Raw genomic sequence first — 24,959 nt, 5'->3', positions numbered from 1 at the left:
TCTCTGGTCCCAGACTTTTATTTGTTGGGAGTTTTTTGATTACTGACTCAATTTCATTGCTAGTAATTGGTCTATTCAAATTTTCTATTTCTTCTTGATTCAGTTTTGGGAGGTTATATGTTTCTAGGAGTTTATCCATTTCTTCTAGGTTGTCTAATTTATTGGCATATACTCGCTCTTAAGAATTCTCTTAAAATTATATAATTGTTCATGTTTCTGTGGTGTTGGTTCTTATTTCTCCTCTTTCATTTCTGATATTTTTATTTGAGCTCTCTCTCCATTTTTTTTTTTTCTGAGTCTGCCTAAAGGTTTATCAATTCTGTTGATCTTTTCATAGAACTAGCTCCTGGTTTCATTGACCTGTTCCATTATTTCTTTAGTTTCTATTTTGTTTATTTCTGCTCTAATCTTTATTATTTCCTTCCTACTACTGGTTTTGGGTTTTGTTTATTCTTTTTCTAGCTCTTGTGGATGTAAGGTTAGGTTGTTTATTTGTGATTTTTCTTGCTTGTTGAAGTAAGCCTGAATATTTATAAAATTCCCTCTCAGAACAGCTTTTGCTGCATCCCAGAGATTTTGGACCAATGTATGTTCATTTTCATTTGCCTCCATGTATTTCTTTTTTAATTTTAAAAGCCAGATATATTTTTAAAAGATCATGCCTACAATAAGTAAATTATGTGGTGATGGAACATCAAAAAATTTGATGAACAAAAGGCACATTCTAAGAGTTCAGGAGTAGAAAGAACAGAGGAGCTCTTTTTGGTTTGGTTTAAAGTAGGGGAAAAGGGAAACAGGTATATTAAAATTATTTTTTCAAGTGAGGGCTTCTGTCCGTTGGAGCAGTTAACACGGGCTTCTTTCTCCCTGGTCCAAAGCAGTCTTTTCTTTCATTGGCTTCTGAGAATGTGTTTAATCTTCCACTGTGTAGAGGTGATACATCAGGGCTACCACCAGTGCTGAGATGGCTGGGATCACCCAGCTGGTCCACCAGCTGGAATTAGAATCAGCAGTAGTAATGAGAATTTCCGAAGGCTTGGTCATCTTTGTTCTGTCATCCGGATGAAGTTCCTCAATGATGTAGTTTTTGGACAATTCTCTAGCATCTGTACAGTGTCCCACATCCTCAAAACTTTCAGTAGCATCCCCTCCAGCTTGTTCCCTTAACACTTCTTCCCCACCAGGATGCCCCTCCAAAAACTTGGTCAAATCATACACCCTGTGGTGCAGAATCAACCAGGTGCTCTTGCTGTGGTTGTGCTCTGGATTTCTTGCAGGGTGTCGTACCTGACAGTCTGGTCCCACTGCTCGGCCATTTCAGAACACGGCGAGCCTCAGGCTGTTCAGACACCAGTGGAGCCGGGAGGAGTGGAGACCCCGTCTCAGCTAGCTGGGCACAAGACATTCCCGGGCAGGCCCCAAACCCTGCCTCCATGTATTTTTTGATTTCTTCCTTGACTTCTTGGTTGACTCATTCATTGTTTAGTAGCATGTTGTTTAGCCTCCATGTATTTGTGTTCTTTCCAGATTTTTTCTTGTGGTTAATTTCTAGTTTCATAGCGCTGTGGTTGGAAAAGATGTAGGGTGTGTCTTTGATTTTTTTGAATTTGTTGAACCTTGTTTTGGGCCTAATCTATTTTGGAGAACATTTCATGTACATTTGAAAAGGATGTGTATTCTGCTGTTTTAGGATGGAATGTTCTGAATATATCTGTTAGGTCCATCTGGTCCAATGTGTCATTCAAAGCCACTGTTTCCTTGTTGATTTTCTGTTTGGATGATCTATCCATTGATGTGAGTGGGGTACTAAGGTCCCCTCTATTATTATATTACTATTGATTGCTTCCTTTATGTTTGCTATTAGCTGCTTTATGTATTTGGATGCTCCCATGTTGGGAGCATAAATATATACAATTGTGATATCTTCTTGTAGGACTGTTTCCCTTATTATTATATAATGTCCATTTTTGTTCCTTGCTATAGTCTTTGTTTCAGCGTCTATTTTGCCCAATACAAGTATTGCTATTGGCTTTCTTTTCCCTTCTGTTTGCATGATAAATGTTTTTCCATCCCTTCACTTTCAATCTGCATGTGTCTTTAGGTCTAAAAAGTGTCTCTTGTAAGCAGCATATAGATGTGTCTTGCTTTTTAAATCTATTCCATTATCCTATGTCTTTTGATTGGAGCATTTAGTCCATTTGCTTTCAAAGTAATTGTTGATAGGTGAGAACTTATTCTCATTTTGTCACTTGTTTTATGATTGTTTTTGTAGTTCTTCTCTGTTCTTTTCTTCTCATGCTCTCTTCCCTTATTATTTGCTGGTTTTCTTTAGTGATATACTTGCATCCTTTTCTCTTTATTTTTTGCATATCTATTACTGGTTTTTGATTTGTGGTTTACATTAGGTTTGTATATAACATCTTCTACATATAGCAGTCTATATCCAGTTGATCATTGCTTAAATTTGAATCCATTGTTTACTCCTCTCCCCCCCACCCCAATACTTTAGGTATATGGTGTCATACTTTACATCTTTTATTTTGTGAATCTCTTGGCTGATTTTTTATAGCTGTATTTAATTTTATTGCTTTTGTGCTTCCTATCTATCTTACTCCTTTTTATGGCCTTTTCTTTCCACTCAGAGTCCCCTTTAACATTTTTTTGTAGGGCTGGTTCGGTGGTGTGAAATTCCTTAACTTTTGTTTGTCTAGGAAACTCTTTATCTCTCCTTCTATTCTGAATGTTAGCTTTGCTGGAGAGAATGTTCTTGGCTGCAGCTTTTCCTCTTTTTCTTTTAAAGATTTTATTTATTTATTTATTTATTTATTTATTTATTTATTTATTTATTTAATTTATTTGAAAGAGAGAGGGAGAGAGCATGAGTGGGGGGGAGGAGGAGTGAGAGGGACAGCAGACTCTGCACTGAGCACAGAGGTCAACACACGGCTTGATCCCACAACCCCAAGATCACGACTTGAGCCAAAATCAAGAGTCAGATGCTCAACCTGAGCCACTCAGACACTCGTGCAAGTTTTTTTCTTTCAGTACTTTGAATATATCATGCCACTCTCTTCTGGCCTGCAAAATTTCTGCTGAAAAATCAGCTGATAGTCTTATGGGGTTTCCCTCGTATTTAGCTGTTCTGGTCTCTTCCTCTTTTAAAAATTCTCCCTTTATCACTTTTTGCTGTTTTAATTACCATGTGTTTTGGTGTGGCCTTCTTGGATGATTTTGTTCAGGGCTCCTACTTCCTAGGTGTGGATTTCTGTTTCTTTCCCCAGATTCAGTATGTTTTCAGCAATTATTTCTTCAAGAAATTTTTCTCCCCCCTTTTCTCTCTCTTCTCCTTCTGGGATCCCTATAATGTGAATGTTATTATGCTGTATGGTGTTACTGAATTTTCTCAGTCTATTTTCATTTATTATTATTTTTCTTTCTCCTGTTTAGCTTAATTGCTTTCTATTACTCTGTCCTTCAGGTTGTTGATGTTCTTCTGCTTCCTCTAGTCTACTATTTTTCCATTTAGTGTAGTTTTAATTGAGTTCTTCGTCTCTGATTTTTAAATATGGTCTTTTTAATGGTCTTACTGATATCCAACACTCTTTTCTCAAGTCCAGTGAGTACCTTTGTGAACATTACTTTAATTCTCTATCAGGCATATTATTTATCTCCATTTCATTTAGGCCTCTTGGTGTGATTTTGTCCTGTTAATTCATTTGGGACATAGTTCTCTGTCTCCTCATTTTGCCTAACTCTCTGTATCTGTGTGTATTAGGAACATCAGCTACATCTCCAGCTCTTGAAGGGGTGGTCTTAAGAAGAAGAGGAACTATAGTGCCCTGCAGTGCAATGCCCCCTGTTCACCAGAACCTGGTGCTTCAGGGCTATCTCCCATGTGTATTGTGTGTGACTTGGTGTTGTGGCTGAGCCACTTTTTCCTTCAGTCCAGTCATCTGCAATAGCTCACTTTGCTTATTGTGGGCAAGATTTGGTCCTTGTGTTGTCAGTGGGCCAGTCTGGTGCCACCTTGGTCTTGTGTTGAGTCATACCTGGTATTTGTCAGAGATGCAGTAGCACCAAATTCCTGGGTGCTTTACCTGTGTTGTCTCCTGAAAAGCTTGTGTTGGTGGGCAGGGCCCACATTCAGACCATATGTCTGCCCCCAGCCCACTGCTGGGTCCATAGTCAAACTGGAGTGTGTGGTTATTTTCCCCTTTCCCTGGGACAAGAGTCATTTTTGGAGTGGTGCTGGCCCCTGTCAGGATGGCTTTCACACTGCCAGGCATATGGCACCACTTCAGATGGGCTCAGGCCAAGAAAATATTGGAAGGGAAGGTCTGCAGGAGAAAGTGGGGGCAGGGTACATGGTGCTAACAAGGTCTGTGGTAGTCTGCTGCAGAAAGGGACCTGCAGCTGCCTGGGAAAACTCCTGCCCGGCCTGATCAGAGGGGGTGCATTGCCAAGGCTCTTGGGGGCAGGGCTCACTGTTAGCAAACAAGGTGGAGAGTATTGGTGTTGCACTGGTTCCCACAAGTGTCCATGTACCTAGGCTGTGGGGCAGAGGAGGGAAATGGTGTCCGTCAGTTCTTATTCTTGAAGTCTCCCAAAGATCCCTGCCCCTGCAGCACATTCTCTGAGATTAGTAAATAAATCTTATTCTAGTATATTTCACACATATTTCAAACTGCTACTTCTATGCTGTATCTCAGCAGGGATGTTTATTATGCTGTGTTTTTATGGATGGGGACTCCACCCTCTTGGCTCTCCCAGAGCCAAGACTGCTGGTTTTTAAATTTCTAGGTGTTAAGCCCCACTGATTTTTAGGCCTCTCTGGTTTTCAGAGCCAAATGTTATGGGGATTTCTCTTCCCTGTGCAGATCCCCTGTGTCTGGGGTGCCTTTTGTGGGATCTGGTCCTCTGCCCTTTCTGCATCTGCCATGTTCTTCTCTTTCCTGGGCAGTTCCACATGTCTGTTTGACTTCGGACCATGTCTCTGCCCTTCCTACCCTCTTCAATGCAGCTTCTTATCTATATTTAGCTGTGGAAAGTCTGTTCTGTCAGTGTTTGGGCCATTTTCTGGGTTATTTACAGGGATGTGGTGTTATCTAGTTGTATCTGTGGGAATAGGTGGGTTTAGGATCCTCCTACCTGCCATCTTTCCCAGAAGTCCTCTGCCTACTTGGTTTTAAAGAATGTCTGAATCTAGCAGCTCGGAATATTAGCTTTCTGGGTTCTCATCAGTGAGGGCAAGCTGGCAGAGTCTTCCACCCCACACCTCCCAAAAGGCCAGGTGGAGGAGTAATATTTGGGGAGGTGTGTTTGAAGGATATTTGTTTCAGTTACTCTTCCAGTTACTTTAAGTTCTGTCCTTGGAATAAGCTGACACAATTATTGGGGTTGTATTATCTTAGCCATTCCAAAAACTGCCTTGGCTGAGTTGTGTTTTAGCATTATGGTCGCCACTTTAGCAAAACTGTTGACAAGAAGCTGACTTTCCTCATAAGAACTAGGATGATCGGTAGGGGAAGAAAGGGATAAAGAAAGGGGGGGTAATCAGAAGGGGGAATGAAACATGAGAGACTATGGACTATGAGAAACAAACTGAGGACTTCAGAGGGGAGGGGGGTGGGGGAATGGGATAGACCGGTGATGGGTAGTAAGGAGGGCACGTATTGCATGGTGCACTGGGTGTTATACACAACTAATGAATCATCGAGCCTTACATCGGAAACCGGGGATGTACTGTATGGTGACTAACATAATATAATAAAAAATCATTTAAAAAAAAAAAAAGAAGCTGACTTTCCTGTTATTGCAATTACTTTAGGAATTTTTGAAGGACATTACCTTCTTTCATGACTCAATGAGACATTTTTTAAACAACTCATTGCTACATAAAATTTTGGTTCTCCCAAGGAGCTGATGAGCGTTCTCTCCTGTCTGATGATAAGAATTGTGCTACTGATAATGTTTTCCCTTATCATGTATAGTTTAGCATTCTTTGGTCTTGACTTTCTACTCTAAGAATTGTGATAATGTCTTCGACATAATATGAATTCAGATAGAACTTAATTGACAATTGGCTCCCATCCTCCACCTGGCTGCAATTCTCAAGTAAGGACCCATTAAAGGTATTATTCTCTGCAGGGTCAAGTTTCAGAAAATGACTTTATGATTATTTGGGGCTTTCTCAATAATAATTGTTCTATTTCTTATGCATCTCATAAATGAAAGTAAATTAAAACACATAGTAACTGGAAGATTGAAAAGGGTTCCTTTCTTTAACATTGCAATAATGCAATTATGAATTTTATGTGATGGAATTTTGGGGATTGCATTTATAGAGAGGGTTTTATCTTCATTTATTGTGAAGTCTCTAATTCTTCTGGGTCTCAACAAAAAGTATACACTGTTTATTGATAGTGAGCCACATACATTTTATATTGTGCACGTTACTAAGTGTTTTTATTGTAAGATACCTCAAAACCATTATGGAACAAGGTAAGGTATATACACATGAATGTGAAAATAAAGTAGCATAAAAAGACTCAGTTGAGTGTATTTTGGTGTCTGTCTATTCTGAATATAATATATTCAGTGTCCATATTATTTCCATGAAGGAGAACCATCTTATTTTTTCTCTTTTAAGATTTCTTTCAAGATATACAAAATAGCATTACTACTTGTACTGGGTAGTGTTCCCTTCAAAATTCATGGCTACCCAGAACCTTAGAATGTGATCTTACTTGAAAGTAGGGTCTTTACAGATGTAATTGGTTAAGATGAGGTCATACTAGGGCCCATACTAGTTGGCCTTTAATCCAATGACTGGTGTCCTTTTAAGAAGACCATGTAAAGACATAGAGAGACACATGGAAGGCCATGTGATAATGGAAGCAGAGACTGAAATGATGCAGCTAGAAGTTAAGGATTGCTGGCAACCACTAGAAACTGGGAAAGAGACAAGGAGAAGATACCCCTATAGAGCCTCCAGAAGAAAGTGACCTTGTTTACATCTTGATTTCAGACTTTTGACCTGAATTGTGAGAGAGTTAATTTCTGTTGTGTTAAGCAACTCACTTTTTAATAATTTGTTAATTATTTAAAACATAAATTGAGCATCTGGTAGGTGCTCCATAAATAACTGCCAATTGATATCCTTCATAAAGGAGAATTAATTAAACCTATAATAATCTGAATAACAGCAGCACTTCTACAATAATTTTAGACAAAACACATTCTGATGAAGAAAAGCCTCTTTCTTTCTTTCTTTCTTTCTTTCTTTCTTTCTTTCTTTCTTTCTTTTTTTAAAGATTTTATTTTTTTTATTTATTTGACAGAGATAGAGACAGCCAGCAAGAGAGGGAACACAGCAGGGGTAGTGGGAGAGGAAGAAGTAGGCTCATAACGGAGGAGCCTGATGTGGGGCTCGATCCCAGAACGCCGGGATCACGCCCTGAGCCGAAGGCAGACGCCTAACCGCTGTGCCACCCAGGCGCCCCTCTTTCTTTCTTTCTAAAACACACTATGGTATTATATAAAATGCTTTACTATAATTGCATTTTGAAAAGTTTTGATCTCATTAATATTACATAACATGAGTCATAGCCAAAGAAACTGACATAAATGAAGGAGATCAAATCTCATGCTTCAGAATGATGCTACCCATAGATAACATAAAGATTTTATCATTTACCTTTTGTTAATAGCCACAGGTGTCTCAGTGCAACCATTACATCGGGTCTCGTTAACTCGATCACTCTTGGAAAGATATTGATAAAACAAACTATATTTGCAACACTGATAGGAAAAAAAATGATGTGACATTTTCCTTAATTGATGAACTTTGATGATATTGTAGGACATAGAGAAAAAAAGGTAAAAAAGAATAATAAATAAAAGAGGAATACTGGAAATTGTTATTTTTCTCACCAAATGTTTCCAGGTGATGAACCATTCATTTATTCAGAATGGATTTATATACTTTGTGTATTCATAATTATATATATCAATGAGTCGGGGGGAAAATATTAATTGAATGAATTATAGAAAAATGCTTACAACGTGGTTCATAAAGGTGTTCTTAAGCTGTCATTCTGATGTTCTATCACCCTCTACTGATCAGTAGGCCAAATTACATTTAGCTTTTTTCCCTGGCCAAAGTGGATTCCTTTTTGGAAGACCAAAAACATTTTGGCAGGAGACCAGAAATAATGGTGGCTTATGGTCTGTGTTTATTTCTGTTTCATGAAAATGTAGTTCAGAGGCTGATATGATGGCTCTGTAGTCATCAGGACGCTGGTTCTTTCTGTCTTAGTTCTCCATTATGCATAAGCTGTATATGCTGAGTGGAATAAATAGGTGCAGAGCCTTTCGGAGAGTAGACTAGAATTAAGTCCATGTCATAGCACAGTGAGAGTTGGTGTATTGGTAGTTCTGACCAAGGGTGCTGATATGATGGGCTTCGTCCACTGCAACTATATGAGATTGGTGTGTCCAATTCTGGGCTACATGATACACAGTAAGATTCACCAATAGATGTCCTATAAATTCATGACCACAAATGGGTACTCATGGTTCCCCAAAATCTTATGCAGTTTCTCTTATAGCATAGCCTTCCCACTCTCCACAATAACTATGTTATACTTTCTCCCATTTCTTCTAATTTCTGTCCCTGACATCCTTTTTTTTCTGATTTTCTCTCCCTCACATTTAACATCCTCATTTTCACCAGTTCTTCATTTTTCACTGGAGGAATGGAAGCCAATGCACAGGTCCCCTTCATCTTTCCACTATCATACTTACAAACTCTCAACAGACTTTTTATCCATGTTTCCGTTGCATTGGAGGAAGGGCATCTACAGATGTTGTCAGCCTGTGCAGTAAGATAATTAGGAAATTCTTGGAGTGGTCAGCTTGAGCTAGAGTGGTGGCAATGGAGGGGAAGTGAAGCAGACAGATCATGATGTATTTTAGAGATCAAACCGAAAGAACTTTATGAAGTATTGGATGAAGGATATGAGGGAGAGGGAGAGGTGACGTTGCAGAGAATATGGAGAGTTGGATTTACTCAAGGTTATGGTTTTGCAAAATCAGCAAAGCAAAGAAAGAGGGAGCAAATGTGTAAAGGGATATGGAAAGTAGTGATTAAGATGATGGATTATGAAATGTAAGTGGAAGGAAAGAGACAAATAAAGGCACAATGAAATGAGGACAGTGACAATACAGAAACATTAATAGACTGTAGGTCCTGATGACATCCCTGTTCATATTACTTGCCTGCTTCTTAGGTCAACTGTCCTTTTCTTACTGATTTAGGATTTGAAAGTAGGGTTCCTTTAGGATTCCTTATATAGTCTGAATACTACATAATGTTGAATTTTCTATCTGTGACTCTTTTTCACCTTTTAAATGATGTATTTTGATGCACAGATATTTTCAGTTTTATCAAATTTGTATTCATGGTTTATGCTTTTTTAATGTCTTATTTTGGAACTCCTCTACGTCGAGATCACAAACATATTCTTCTAAATTTTCAGACTTCACATTTTACTTTTGGGTCTCTATTTTACCTGGAATTTATTTTTATGCATAGTATGAGGTAGGATTGGTCTTTAACTCTCCCCAGTCTGATATCTGTTCCACCAATACACCGAAAATGCTGATGTATTTCTTGCCAAATCCAAAAGACACTTTACAGTCCTAGCTTTTAATTTTACTCAGCATTTGACACTTTGAGCAGCATTTCACTTTTTTTTTTCTAAAAACAGCCTCTTCTCATGTTTTCTTTAATAGTACACTTTCCTGTTCTCTTCTACTTCTGTGAAGGCTCTTTCTCAGTCATCCTTTAATAAAAATAACATTAATGATAACTTCCACTTATGAAGTGCTTCCTATGTGCCAGGGCTCATAGTAAGTTTTGTTTGTTTGTTTTGTTTACTTAATCCTCACAACAGAATGTTGAGACAGAACTGGTACTGATGAGGAAACTGAGATTCACAGAAATTATGTCATGCGCCCAAGATTCTTCAGTTGCAGGCAGTTTGAATTTGAGCCCGAGCTCTTTACCACTATGCCATGCTGGCTCTGTTGCCTGCATTCGAAATGTACATTTTAGAGTTTTCCAGAGCTTGGTGTAGGGCCCTTTTCCTACTCTATACTTTCTAAGTGATATTCTTCTCTCTTACAAGGTTAAAAGCTATCTGTATGCCAATGACTTACAAATTTATATTTCCAGCTTGGACTCTTTCCTGAACTGTCCATGCAATTTTGCCACCTGCAAGACTCACCAGCACCTTAACAAGTCTAAATTTGAACTCTTGATCTTAATCCTAATCTCCTCCACCTCAGGGACTGACAACTCCATCTACATGGTGCTTCATGCCAGAAACCTAAAAGTTGTTTTGATACTGTCTTAGTCCCTTCATGCTGCTATAACAGAATACCACAGACTGAGTGGCTTATAAACCACAGAAATTTATTTCTCTCAGTTCTGAAGCCTGGAAGTCCAAGATCAAGGCACCGGTAGATTCAGTGTCCGGTGAGGGCCTGCTTCCTGGTTTGTAGACGCCTTCTTGCTGTGTTCTCATATGGTGGAAGGGGCAAGAGAACTCTTGGGTGTCTTTTATCAGGGAGCTTAATCCCATTCAGGGGGCATTCCCTTCATGACTTAAACACCTCCCCAAAGTCCCACCTCCTAATACCATCACATTGGGGGTTAAGATTTCAATATTAATTTTGGAGGGACATAAAAATTCAGTCTATCGCAGGTATCATTTTCTCCCTCATATCCTGCAATCCTTCATAATCCTTCAGTTCTACCTCTAAAATATATCATGATTTGTCTGCTTCTCTTTCCCTCTACTGCCACCACTCTAGTTCATGCTGACCATTCCTTTTTTTAAAAAATATTTTATTTATTTGAGAACGAGAAAGAGAGTGTGCAGCAGAGGGAGAGAGAGAAGCAGGCTCCCCACTAGAAGGGAGCCCGACGTAGGACTCCATCCCAGGACGCTGAGATCAATCACGGCCTGTGCCAAAGGCAGATGCTTAACCAGCAGAACCACCGAGACTCCCCTCAAGCTGACCACTCCTAACTGACCTCACTGCACTGGTTCCTGACGTTTTCCCCATCCTCCTCACAGTAACTAGCAGAATCTTTACACATGGTTAAATTAAACCATGTTATTCAGCTGCCAATGCATAAATGGTTCCTAGTGTAGGCTGTAATATTTCTCACCAATATTCAGCATTCTTCCCTGCGGGAGAACTTGAAGTCAGGAGAGCATGTCACTTGTTTTGGTCAATAAAATAAACAGAGAAATTGAATATGTCGCCTACAGGCAGAGGCTTTAAGATTCACAGCCTGCTTTTCCATGCTCTTTTTTCTCTTTGCCACGGCTACCAATGATGTTTCAGGTAGTGGCTACCTCAGTCCCAGAGTAAGGGCAGTGACATCCCAGGAGAAGAACGTATTGCTGACCTGTGATGGGTATATGTACAAATGAGGTATTCTCCCTGTAGGTCACTGAGATTCTGGAGTTGTTTGTTATCCCAGCATAACCTGGCTTATCCTGGCTGATATAACTCTATATTGTTCTTGAGATAAAAGCCAGGATTTTTAATGTGGCCTGTGTTTTTAATCTCAGCTTGTGCCATTCTTTCTGTTGTATATTATTCTCCAGTTCTTTGAACTTTCTAAGTTCTTTTCTTCTCAGGAATGTTAAAAATACAAGGAATGCTATTTTCCTCACTCTTAATGGGCAAACCCCTACTTACCTTTAGGACTTGGCTTAAATATCACCTAAATTCAGGAGGCCTTCCTTCATTCTCCAATATATACTATGGTCCCTGTTATGGTCTCATAGAATAATTACAAACTGAGTTGAGTGCAATTCTCCTTCATTACACTCATCTCAGTTTGTAATTATTCTGTGAGTTATGATTTTCTATGAGTATGCTTTTAGCTGTGACAGAATAGCCCGCAGAAAGTGGCTTAAAAAACAGAGGTTTGATTAGTTTCCTGTCCAAACAGGTCCAGTGGAAACTGGTTCCAGAATTGTTTCACTGGCTCAGCAATGCGATCGAGAGCTCGGACACTTTCCATCCTTCTGTTCTGCCATCCTTAGTTTTTTTTTTTTTTTTTTTTTTTTAATTTTAGAGAGAGAAAGAGAGAGAGGGGGGAGCATTTGAGCAGGGGGAGGGACAGAGGAAGAGGGAGAGTGAGAATCTCAAGTGGACTCTCCACTGAGTGGGGAACCCAACACAGGGCTCCATCTCATAACCCTGAGATCATAACCTGAGCTGAAATCAAGAGTCAGATGCTCAACTGACTGAGCCAGCCGGGCACCCCTCTGCCATCTTAAGGTTTTGACTTTCACCTTGTCTTGTCCCAACATCAGTACAGATCATAAAGAAACAATCAGCAGTGTAAGTTGACACGGAGGTGATTTAAAAACATGGGTCCGGGGGCGCCTGGGTGGCTCAGCTGTTAAGTGTCTGCCTTTGGCTCAGGTCGTGATCCCAGGGTGCTGGGATCGAGCCCTGCATTGGGCTCCCTGCTTGGCGGGAAGCCTGCTTCTCCCTCTCACACTCCCCTTGCTTGTGTTCCCTCTCTCGCTGTCTCTCTCTGTCAAATAAATAAATAAAATCTTAAAAAAAGAAAGACACACAAAAAACCCCATGGGTCCAGAATGATACTAATGGGACAAAGACTCCTAAATTTCTGCTCACACTAAAAATCAGATATGTGCATAAAATGTATTTTATTTGCCTAACCTGGTTTTTCTGATCTTTCTCATGAGTCCCACCTAGTGCATTAAAAAAAAAAAGTTAACCAAATATCTAATTTGTTTTAATGCTTGGACTGTCTGGTAACTGATTAGTCTCTTTAGATAGTATTTATTTTCTTTTGGATAAAATGTGTTTGCTCACTAATTTTCTCTCTAGGAGAGAATCTGGGTGTCTGAGGTCCTAATGTGGTTTACTTGTGACTTCTGTGGCACTGGGGCTAAGGGCCAAACTGCCCGTTTAGATCCTTGGAGCATGCTAGCTGGCATCAGTTGGTCTTTTGTCTATGTGTTCAGTGCTGGTCTCCATTGCTCCACTGCTGTGGCTGGTCTGTTCTCTTGACTTGAGCAGTGTTTCTGATGGCAATCCTTGGTGGCTGCTGATTACCGACTCCTGAATTTCTTACCAAGTCTTTCATCTAGCCTACTGACCAGGGGATCAATCCCATTACACAAGAACAATGGGCTCCAAATTTCTTTGTTCATCCACCCACAATCTGTGTGCACTTATTTAAGTATTATATATAATGCAGTTGCCAATTCATGTTAAATATTAGAAAGCTAACTTTCCGCTTACTTTTAAAAATGTAAAAAGAAGTCTTACTATTTTCTCCCTTGGTTACTGAGGGGTTTGGATTTCAACAACCCTATGGGAATGAGAGACGAAGCCTTGGTGTAATAAGAAGAGAGAGAATTGGCCCAGGATTGCCCCATGGAGGCTGATCTAGTTAACTTTGGCTCTGAGCGCGAAATTGAAAAACAAAAACAAAAACCAAAATCCTCCCTTAATAACTCGTAACGATAGGGCTACTCTGCGTCAGTTTGGAGTTTGAATTAAGAATGTGCTGTCTGAGAATCCCTGGACGAACATTAACCTGAAAAACAACAACAAAAACGGTGGTCCCAAGCAGCTTTGCCCCCCGCCCCCCACGCCAAGACTGGCAGAAGCAAATCCAGAACCAGACCTTTTGCCCAACAGGCGGGATCAGACCAGCCGGCTGGTTCGGAACCCAGGGGCTTGGGAGCGCATGCGTTCCAGGGTCAGTTGCTGCGCTGGGGGCAGCCGGGCAGCTGCCGCCACCACTGCTTCCTCGGAGGCTCCCCAACACTCGGTCCCTGCGTTGGCAGCTCCGTCTGACGGTGGGGCTTTCCCACTATTCAGGGGAGCCTTAGCGCTCTGTGACCATGCTGCGCCGAATATCGGGCTTCCTGTTGCCCACGGTGGCTGGCCAGGGAGAGGAATCCGACCGCCTTTTTGAAGAGCTCTTCCAGAAGCTGGACCACCATGGGAATGGCATGGTGGACATCACAGAACTGCAGAAAGAACTGGAAGCTATGGGTATCCCCATGGGCCAGGACGAGGAGGTGGGCCGCGGTGCGTTCAGGCCGCACAGAATATGGGAGGTTGCAGGACCACGGAACCATTAGGAGGTGGGGGTGGGGCTGGGACTGGGGTGGGGACCGAGAAGACCCCCTCAGCCCTTCCTGACCTCCTCTCCAGGCTTGGAAATTCTTTCCCTGTGAGCTGCTTCACTTAAAACTGCCCCGCTGTTGGAACACTTTTCGTAAGTTTCTGTCCTAATAGTGACCTGCCACAGAAAACGTGTTGAAGACTTTACCATCTTGCCTAAGTGGGGTCAAAGCCATTGAAACTCTTAAAAGGCCTGCTTGCACCATCGCAACGTTAACCATACGTCCCCAGTGAGCTAAATGCCTATGGCCTGTGTTCAAATTCTGTTAGCTTTTGGGAACTCCAAGGGTCTGCCTTGATGGCCTGGGATGGCTCTTTCTGCAAGGGCATCCCATAGCTTGGGCAATGCAGCCTGCACAGCCGTTTGCTCCAGAATGCTCCTGCCTCAGGGCTGCATCATGCCCTTTGGGGACACTCCTGTGTGTGCACTGGAGATGTTCTGATCCTAACACGTTAATTACAACCACGTATTTTCAGCTTAACCTAACACTATTGAAGTATTTATACTATACTGCAACAATATGCCATTTACTATAGCATAGAATTATCATTTAGCTTAATACTGACTGCTGTGTTCTCAGAGAAGCCCCACTTCCACAGTACATTTAACCAGCCGACCACCTAGAGTAAAAAAAAAAAAGTGTTTTAATTTAAGCTTCTCTAAGAGACTCTGAGGCTCAGCAGCAGCATGGGAGTGTTTGAAAAGGGGAAGGGGTCACCAGGTTTTCTGGAAATCTTTTTCTTAATGAGGTGACTTAATTAAATTCAGTAAAAGAAAATAACAATATTTAATAAGTTTCCATCTGGCAGGCTTGACTTAAATAATGGATGTGAGGTCATACAACATGGAGTCCAGACAATCAGGACAGTAGCATTTACTGTTAAGTCCATAATTCTTGGGATTTATAAAATGCATGGCAGAGAAATGGGGAGATAACTACATATCCTGGATAATGCTGTGTCACATATTGTTATAGAAATTGATGATTTGTTCCCTGAGGCCTACCCAACCACAGATGCCAGTCTTAATCATATACACTGTATATTGATTTCACTGGATTCTTTGTGTCCAAGGCTTTCTGCTGAGTTCACTTTGCATTATACAGAAAACAAACTGATGACTTTATGCCTTCCTTCTGAATATAGCCCCATAACCTTAATATTCCATTTCCCTCTAATAAAGATCTACGTCTTCTGTTTCATCAGACTGTCCAGAGGCCACTCTTTCTTCATTCCATTTATCCCAGTGGTTCTCAACTAGGAGTGATTGTGCCCCTCAGGGACATTTGGCATTTTTGACATTTTAGATGGCCATGACAGCTGGGGATGTGTGTGTGTGTGTGTGTGTGTGTGTGTGTGTGTGTGTGATACTAGCATCTAGTGAATGAAGGCCAGGGATGTTGCTACGGTGTACAGGAAACAAAAGATGATATGGTCCTAAATATCAATAGCGTCGGGGCTGAGAAACTCTGACTTATCCCAGCCACAACCCCTCCCATTCCTTGCTCCTCTTCCAGGAGCTGCATGTGCCCCTTACTTCAGTGAGTGAGTACAGGTGAACTGCACTGAATTCCTTCACATTTCTGGCCCTCTTGTAAAATCTCCTCAGCTGTAAATTGGGACAATAATAGCGCCTAGCTCATAGGGTTGTTATGATGATTAATGAGCAAATAAATGAAAAATGCCTAAAATTGTTAACTGAACTTAAAGCTGTTAGTAAGCCTCAATAAATTTGATACAGAGACTATAATCTTACCTTTATTTACATCTATGCTCAGTTTCTTTCCACTCGTCTCAAGGAATGAGGTGTTTCTTCTTTTCAAAGTTGGTTCTTCCAGTTACATTGTCAACTTCGTGTCTTCTCCATCTCCTTTAAAACAGGAAAAGTACAACTTCTGTTATTCCCTTTCTTCCTCCTGTGTGTTCAAGCTCTTCCCCTCTAATAACAATGATCTTCCCATGGCCCTGGCTCCCCACCTAGCAATTGTCTTATCATTTTCCTCTGTATGTGGTCTGGTCTTTGACAAAGCTATGTCTTCGCTCCCTGCCTTCTATTCTCTGTGGTGAGGTTTTGGTCACCATTCTTTCCCTCTGTGAAAGGTCACTGAGGACTTCTGCATTGTGTACTTTGGCTCTTGGGCTCTTTCTGCGGCATGGAACACTGATGATGGCTCTTTTATCTTCTCTTTTGGCACTCTGTCTCAGATCTCAGGCTGTTGCTTTTCAGATCCCTTTATGGACTCTCTTTTGGCTCACCCCTTGAACGCAGGTGTGCTTCAAGATTACTTTTCAAGCTTCCAACTCTCATCCTAGTGTGGGTGACTCACAAATGGATAGCTAGCCCCAGCTTCTGAGTCTCTGTACTTTCCCCTCTGATCATAGTCTTAGCTAAGTGTTCCACCACCAAGTCATTCTATATTCCTCCTTTTCCTTTACCCCAAAAAACATGCAGCTCATCACACGGTCCTATGTAATTCCTCAGTATATCTCATAACCAGTTCCCTTCCTCTCCATACCTATTGCTCCTGCTAAGCCCAGGCCCCCACCATCTCTCACCTAAGTCACTGTAATCAGTCTTATAACCAGTCTTCTTGCCTTTCCTCTTACCATTTTTTCCCTCAACATTGCCAACAGATGACCCTTCTAAAAGATACATCTGATTGTATCATGACCCTGCTTAAAATTCTTCAGGGGCTCGACAATGTCAGTGGGAAAATCCAAGCCTCTTAGCATGGTATATAAGATGATTTCTTGGTAGGTGTTAAGGCTGGTGGTGCAGTTCTCCACCTTACAGTTACTCAAAGATCTGGATTCTTTCCTTCTTACTGCTCTACCATCCTAAAGGGTCTCTCATCGTTACCTGCATTCAGCTAGTGAAAGTGGAATGAGCATGTAGGATTTTTTTAGCTAGGCCTAGAAGCGGTACACATTACTTTCCCTCTTACTTCATTGGTGAGACCTTGCTCACATGACCATATTTAACGGCAAGGGAGACTGAGAAATGTAATCTAGTGGTGTGCCCAAAGAAGGCAAGAAGGAATTTTGGTGGACAGCCAGTGGTCTCTGCTACATCCCTCATACTCTTGTAACTTTGTTCACCTTTCGCTACTCATTTTTAAAATATTCAGATGGAGCCACTTCTGTGATGATTTCCCTCACATCTTTATTACCCACTGAACTTGAGTGTTTTTTTCCTTTAGATATATTTTAGTTTATGATGTAATTAGTATTTCTGTTCTTCAATAAAACATTTATTATTATAGGAATTTTACAAAATATGTAGACATATTTCCCAAGAGTTCTAGTTTTTTTTTTTTAATGTACAGCATCGCATTAGTTTCAGGTGTACAATATAGTGCTTTGACAATGCTACACATTACTCAGTGCTCCTCAGGAAAACTGTACTTTTAATCCCCTTCACCTATTTTACTCATCCCCCACCCCACTTCCCCTCTGTTCTCTATACTTAAGAGTCTGTGTTTTTTTGTTTTGTTTTTTTAAATTTGTTTCTTTTTTTGTTTGTTTGGTTGGTCTCTTAAAATCCACTGACCTATTTCTACTTAGCCTTCTACTCTCTGGATCCATCCATGTTGTTGCAAAGGGCAAGATTTCATTCTTTTTTATGGCTGAGTAACATGTATATGTCACTTCTTCTTCATCCATTCATCTATCAAAGGAAACTCGGGTTGCTTCCATAATTTGGCTATTGAACCTTGAATCTTTTCTATCATAGTGGCTTTGGTGTGTTCCCTGTTAGCCTGTAAACTTCTTGAAGGCAGAGGTTATATCTGATTCATTTCTTTTTCTTAAGCATTTACTGAGTGAATACATGCATGACTGTTGAGTAGAAGTGTAGACTAGTCAGTTGCTAAACTTTTTTAAAGTTCCAATACTCAAAGATTCTATGTTTTTAGTGTTAGAAATTTTACTCTAAAACTAAGGTACCAATAATCTATGGCAGAATATCTAATTTATATAAGATAAATGTACACATGTTTAAACACTGTAATTTGTAATCTACCTTGTCTGAATCTCATCTCTCTAATACTCTTTCTTCTCTCTCATAGATATTATTAAAATCTGTTGATACTAACGCATGTAATCTGTTGAAGCTTAGCACATTTATGCAGTACCTTAAAGATAATGAGAAGATAATGAGGTTGACTTTTAAGAGTTTGGACACAAATAATGATGGTATGTCATTATACGGTGAGCAATCATGTATAGCCAAGAATTAACCATATTTTAGTAAAGGTTTATTATTTGATATTTGGCTTCTGTGAAAAGTGATTAAAAATTCATTTATTTAATCCTGTCATTTGTTTGCCTGTTATTACTTCTAAGTAATATTTTTAAGTGATGTAATTTTTATTTGCATACTCTCTTTCAAAAACAACAACTGTCAACAGAAAAGCCTGTACCCTTTGGACAATATGCTTTTTCCCTTTGAATAATATAAATATCTAAGAGATATTTATAACATTTTGATAAGGTTTTTACATGAAGCTCCATGTGGCAATGGTGGGTAAGCCACATCTGGAAAGATGAGTGAAAGTTAGCTTAAGGAGGAGTGGGAAAGTGTTCCAGGCAGGGAAAATGGCTTGCTGGGAGACTGGTCACAGCAGGAGAGCAGGTCATGTCTGAGGAACTGGAGGAAGACCAGTGAGGCTGAGGCTGAGAGCAAGCGGAAGTTTCAGAGATGAGGCTAAGAAGCGGGCTTGGGCAGGATCATGGAGGTTCTTGCGGCCTGTGAAGGTTTCTGTACTTGATCCCTGGGGAAATAAGGTGGGAGCCACTGAAGACTTTTCAGTAGGAGGAGCAGCACCATCAAATTTGTGTGGAGCATGGATTGGTGTGTCTAAACTGAAATGGGATTAGTGGTGATGGGAATAAATAACTTGGGAGATGTTTACACATAGAACAGATCACATTTGGTGATTGAAATTGGTGAAGGAAAGGAGAGAGGCAAGAACAACTGGTTTGAGCAACATTGGAGGGTGGTAGTATTATTTATTGATACAGGAAATATCGTATGGGCTCTCCAGTCTCTTCTTTTTATCTTGGCAAGTAAAAGAGATAATTGGGATATTAATGTTTTACGAAATGCTGCAAAAATGCAGTGAATACTGCTTAACTCTTTGCCTCTGTATCTTTTCAAAACTTCCAGTTAATCTTTATTTTCTTTGTTCCTTTAAAGGAGTGATTGATACTTCAGAAATTATTGATGCTCTCGACTTAATAGGTATACAGATTTCTGAAAAAGAGGCAGTGAAGATTCTTGAAAGGTCAGCCCTTATATGTGTGTATACATTTAAAAAATTTTTTATTTACTTTAAGACCCTTTTCATTATAATAATGACAACACTGGAAACTTGAGGGAAGCATGAGTAATAGCTTATAATTATTGAGCATCTGTTTGGTAGCATTCTTCTGAGTACTTCATGTATATTATCTACTTTAATCCTTACAAGACTTTATAGTCAAAGTGTTACTTTCCTCATTTCACAGATTAGGAAATTTTTGAATAGTGAGGTTAAGTAATTTGCCCAATGTCAACATAATCTACCACCCAAATATTAACTCATTCCTGGGATAAGGCTACCTTGTTATGAACTGTATTTCATACAGGAAAATGTATAGAAAGATAAAGGTAAAAATTTAGCAACCATGGCTTCACTGGATTTATCATAGTTAACATTTTGCCATATTTGGCTCAAATTTTTTTGAATAAATAAAATATTACCCAGAGTTGACGTTTTCAATGTATTTCTAATACTCATTTTCATCCCTGCTGCCAGAAGTAACTACTATCCTGAATGTACTATTCATTCAGACTTTTATCTCTCTATTTGTAGGCATACGCTTAAAATATATGGTATTGTTTCTCATGTTTTAAGACCTTGAGTGGTGGCATACCACATATTTTTTAAAATTACTTTTTTTCTAAGCCTTCTATTTTTAAGATTTGTTGCTGCTGGTGTATGAAACTCTAGTTAATCATTTTAGCCACAGTAGGGGTCCTGTTTAATAAATATAATTCAATTCACTTATGAATTCTCCTGCTGATGGTCATTTAGGTTTAAATTTTTTTTTGTTTTGTTACTAATACAAAACAATGCTGCAGTGAATGTTCTTGTATACATCTCCTTGTATATTACTTACAGTAGAGTTGCTTGATTATAGGGTATGCTGACATTTAACTTTAATTACATATATCAAAGTGTCCTTCCAAGTGGTTGTACCAATTTAGCTTCCTACTAAAAATGTATTTCTTTTCAAATATTTGATACTGTAGGCTTCTAATATTTTAATATTTTTTCAAGCCAGTGAGTCAGAAATACTGTCCTATGGTTTTAATTTAATTTGATTCAATTTAACCATATTCCCCATTACTAGTGAGTCTGAGTATCTTTTCATATATTTGTTGGCCATCTGGATAATTCTCTTCTGTGAATTACCTAGTCATGTCTTTTGCCTATTTTTCAGCTAGATTGGTTGTCTTTTTCTTAATGGCTGGCAGGTGTTCTTTCTAAACCCTGGATATTAATCCTATGTTGATTATATGCATTGCAAATATCTTTTCCTAGCCTGTTGCTTACTTTTAAATTCATTTTTAGGTGTTTTTTTTTTGTCATTCAGCAGTTTAATATTTTAATGTAGTCTGATTTCTCCATTTTTTCCTTTATGGATATGCTTTTCACATCTTGAGAAATTCTTCCTTAGCCTGGGACATAAAGATATTAATCTCTATTTCTTTTTCTTACTTGAGAGAGAGAGAGTATGCACATTCCTGCGTGTGTGAGTGGGGGGGGGGCAGAGGGAGAGAATCTTAAGTAGGCTCCCTACTGAGCACGGAGCCTGGGATATGGGGCTCTATCTAACCACCCATGAGATCATGACCTCAGCCGAAACCAAAAGTCATATGTTTCACCCACTGAGCCACCCAAACACCCCAAGATACTAAGCTATATTTCATTAAAAAAATGTGTCTTACATTTAGTTCTTTAACTCATCTGTAATTGATATTATGGTGTGAAATAAGGATCCATTTTCTTCTTTCTTTTCCTTCCTTCCTGCCTGCCTGCCTGCCTGCCTGCCTCCCCCTTCCTTTTCTTCGTTTCTTTCTTTCTTTCTTTCTTTCTTTCTTTCTTTCTTTCTTTCTTTCTTTCTTTCTTTCTTTCTTTCTTTCTCATAGTTGGTTATTCTGTCATCTTTTATTAACTGGTCCCAGCCTCTTTCTTTCTTCTTTCTTTCTTTCTTTCTTTCTTTCTTTCTTTCTTTCTTTCTTTCTTTCTTTCTTTCTTTTCTTTTCTTTTCTTCCTTTCCTTCTTTCTTTCTTTCTTTCTTTCTTTCTTTCTTTCTTTCTTTCTTTCTTTCTTTCTTTCTTTCTTTCTTTCTTTCTTTCTTTCTTTCTTTCTTTCCTTCCCATAGTTGGTTATTCTGTCATCTTTTATTAACTGGTCCCAGCCTTTTCCCACAGATTTTAAATGCTTACCTCTGTCATATTCAAATTTCCATCTGTGTATGGATGTGTTTCTGGTCTCTTTATTCTATTACATTGGTGTCTATTATACATCATTACCAAATGTCTTAATTACTATCACTTTATATATTTATTTTTCTGGTCAATGTGCGTTTTTGGGGGGGGGGAGAGAGCGGGGCGGGTGGAGGGGCAGGGGGAGAGGGACAGAGAATTTTAAGCTGGTTCCACACTTATCATGGAGCCCAATGTGGGGCTCAAACTCAAGACCCTGAGATTATGACCTGAGCTGAAATCAAGAGTTGGACGCTTAACCAACTGAGCCACCCAGGTGCCCCTTACTATCACTTTAGAATCCATCTTGATGCCTTGACTTTCCTCATCTTCAACAGTATCTGTGCTCTTCTTGGCCCTTTGCTTTTCCGCATTAGTTTTAGAATTGACTTATTTAGTTACATACACATGTGTGCACACAGACACTCCTTTTGGAATGTTAATTGGAATTGCATTGAATTTATAAATTAATTAAGGAGAGAATTGATATGCTTATGATGTTAAATTTACTGTTCCATGAACATTATATATATCTTTATTTAAATCCTCTTTTATGTCTTTTAATGAAGTTTTATACATTCTCTAAAATGGTCTTGTATCTTTAGTTGGATTTATATCTAAGTATGGTTTTTGTAACTTTTATAAGTGTATGGCTGAATTTGAGTTGTTTTCACTTCATTAGACCATTTGTGTCCATATTAATAAGCGATGCTATACCAAGAGCTAAGATGGAACACAGAATCCTTTCTGTGATCTGGCCCCTGTCTGCTTCTCCAGCTGCATCATCTCTACAAATTTTCTTCTACTCTGTACTCTAGGCTGACTGAGCTTCTTTCAACTTTTGAAAAACCATGGTCTTTCTATCCTCCAGACCTTGTACAAACTGTTCTTTCTGCCTGGAAGACCCTTTCAAACTCCTTCAACTGAATATCTCCTACTTACTCCTTAGGTCTCAATTTAGATGTGACATTAACCTCTGAAACTTTATCTTCCTGGTGTTTGCTTTTACAGCAGGTTTACAGAAGCTTGTTTGCCATACTCCCTGTTACCAGTAGACTGAAAGCTTCGTGAAGCAGGAACCAGAGTATATTATCTATTATTCTGTAGTCAGTGCCTACCATAGTGTCTGGCACATACGAGTAGATCAATACATGTTTTCTGATTCATTTAATGGTATCACAAGAGCCAACAGTGGAGCATGTCATATTTAATAGAAAGAGCCAGCAACATAAATATTGAAAATCATCCATTGGATCTGAAATTTGGGAGATTTCTGGAGACCTCAGTGAATGCATTTTCAGTAGGGAGCTAAAGAGTTGAGTCAGATTGTTATTGAGTGAATGGAAGGTGAGGATGTGGGGACCGTGAATGTGGTTTACTGATTTGGGATATTTGGATAAGAAGGAGAAGACAGTCAGGCAAGTCTTTTTATTTTTATTATTATTTTTTTAAGGATAGGAGAGATTTGAGGAGAAATATTGTTGGATATGCTGTAGAGAGAGGAGATAAGTGATTGGGAAGGAATGGGACCAACGGCTTGAGAAAGAAAGAGAGAGCGATGGAGACAGAGACAGAGAGTCCTTCAGTAAAAGTCAACATTTCACCCTCTAGGTCTAGAGCACAGGAGGTAAGGATGAAAGTGGGTAGGGAGAAATTTATTCATTTACTCAACCAATATTTATTGAGTGCTTGACATTCATCTAGATGCTAAGGATGTAGTAGCGAAGGAAACGGGCAAAAATCCCTGCTCTTATGTAACTCAGAATAAACAAGAGAAGAAAACAGTAAACTAGATAAACAATCTATGTTAATGGCGATTAGCAATAACCACCAATAGAGCAGGTGAGGGAAACAGTCTGTGTGTGTGAGTGGCACAGGGGGCTGAGTTTTAGACATGGTGGGTAGGGCAGATCTTGAAGGTGACATTTGAGTAGAGGTCTGAAGAAGGTGAGAGAAGGAGCCATGATAATCTTTTGGGGGAAAAGCCTTCCAGGTAAAGGAAACAGCAAGAGCAAAGGCCTAAGTTGAGCAGTGCATTTATACAGTTGAGGCACTGAGAGGGGGCTAGTGTGTTTAGAATAGAGTGAATGAGGAAGAGGGTGCTAGGAGATGTTAACAGGAATCAGAGCACATCAGATCTTGAGAGGGAAATTATAAGGACTTTGGCTTTTACTCTGTAAGTCATTGGATTGTTTTAAAACTACATATGCCATGATTTAACTTAGGTTTTGCAGTCTCATTCTGTCTCAAGTGTTGAAAATAGTTTGTAGGCAGCAAGAGAGAAAGCAGGTAGACCAATCAGGACAGTTTTGCAATAATACAGACAAAATTTGAGGGTGGCTTATACCAGGACAGAGGAGGATGGATTCTGGATATGTTTTGAAATGTTGATATGATTTACTTCTGGATCACATGTGGGGTAAAAAGGAAAGAAAATAGTCAAGGTTAATGCCAAGAGTTTTGACTTGAGCATCTAAATAATGGAGTGGCTATGCATTGAGACAGATAAGACTGAGAAAAGGAAGTTTGGGATGGGGTGGTTATCAGAGTCTAGGTTTGTTCTTGTTCTCTTTTAGATGCTGATCAGACATACAAGTAGCGATGCCACGTAGGCAGCTTGAAACAGGGGTCTAGAGTTCAGAGGAATACTCTGGCAGAGATTTAGGAGTTGTGGGGTTATAGATGATATTTAAAGCCATGAGACTGGAAGAGATGACCAGGGGGAGAGTATATACTCTGTGTCCTGGTATTCTTTAAAGTTAAGAGGCAGGGGATTGAGGGGGAAACCAGTAAAGAAGAGTAAGAAGGAGCAGCTAGAGAAAAAGGACAAGAACCAGGAGAATACTCTGTTCTGGAAGCCAAACGGAGAAAATGTAAGGAGGAGGCAGCTGTCTTTTTCAAATACTGCTGATAAACTAAATAAGATGAGGACAGAGACCAGACCACTGATTTTACACTGTGGAGACCATTGGTGAAGTAATGGTGGTGAGAGCCTGATGAGAGCAGGTTCAAGAGAGAATGACGAGGAGAAACTGGAGGGAGAGAAGATAGACAACTCTTTAAGAAGTATTACTGCAATGTGATGAACACTGGGTGTTATATGCGACTAATGAATCATTGAACAATACATTAAAAACTAATGATGTATTAATGTTGGCTAATTGAA

At 39.6% G+C, this 24,959-nt stretch overlaps 1 protein-coding gene and 1 pseudogene across 1 annotated transcript in view; one reads left to right on the top strand and one right to left on the bottom strand.

The window, feature by feature from the left end:
- Positions 1 to 860: 860 nt before the first annotated feature.
- LOC123794953 (cytochrome b5 pseudogene) lies at positions 861 to 1,316 on the bottom strand (annotated as a pseudogene).
- Positions 1,317 to 13,973: 12,657 nt separating this feature from the next.
- Positions 13,974 to 24,959, top strand: part of LOC123795427 (mitochondrial adenyl nucleotide antiporter SLC25A24-like) — a 50,444-nt gene continuing 39,458 nt past the window's right edge. The window contains exons 1-3 of the mRNA XM_087865730.1: positions 13,974 to 14,153; positions 18,327 to 18,468; positions 19,457 to 19,544. Coding sequence (XP_087721856.1) covers positions 13,974 to 14,153; positions 18,327 to 18,468; positions 19,457 to 19,544 — 410 coding nt within the window. The remainder of the gene's footprint in view (positions 14,154 to 18,326; positions 18,469 to 19,456; positions 19,545 to 24,959) is intronic.

Source organism: Ursus americanus, chromosome 12, assembly GCF_024610735.1.
Source record: "Ursus americanus isolate L20-20 chromosome 12, mUrsAme1.1.p, whole genome shotgun sequence".
Classification (NCBI taxonomy): Eukaryota; Metazoa; Chordata; class Mammalia; order Carnivora; family Ursidae; genus Ursus; species Ursus americanus.
The sequence above is the reverse complement of the archived record's forward strand: the minus strand, read 5'-3'. Positions and strand labels throughout refer to the sequence as shown.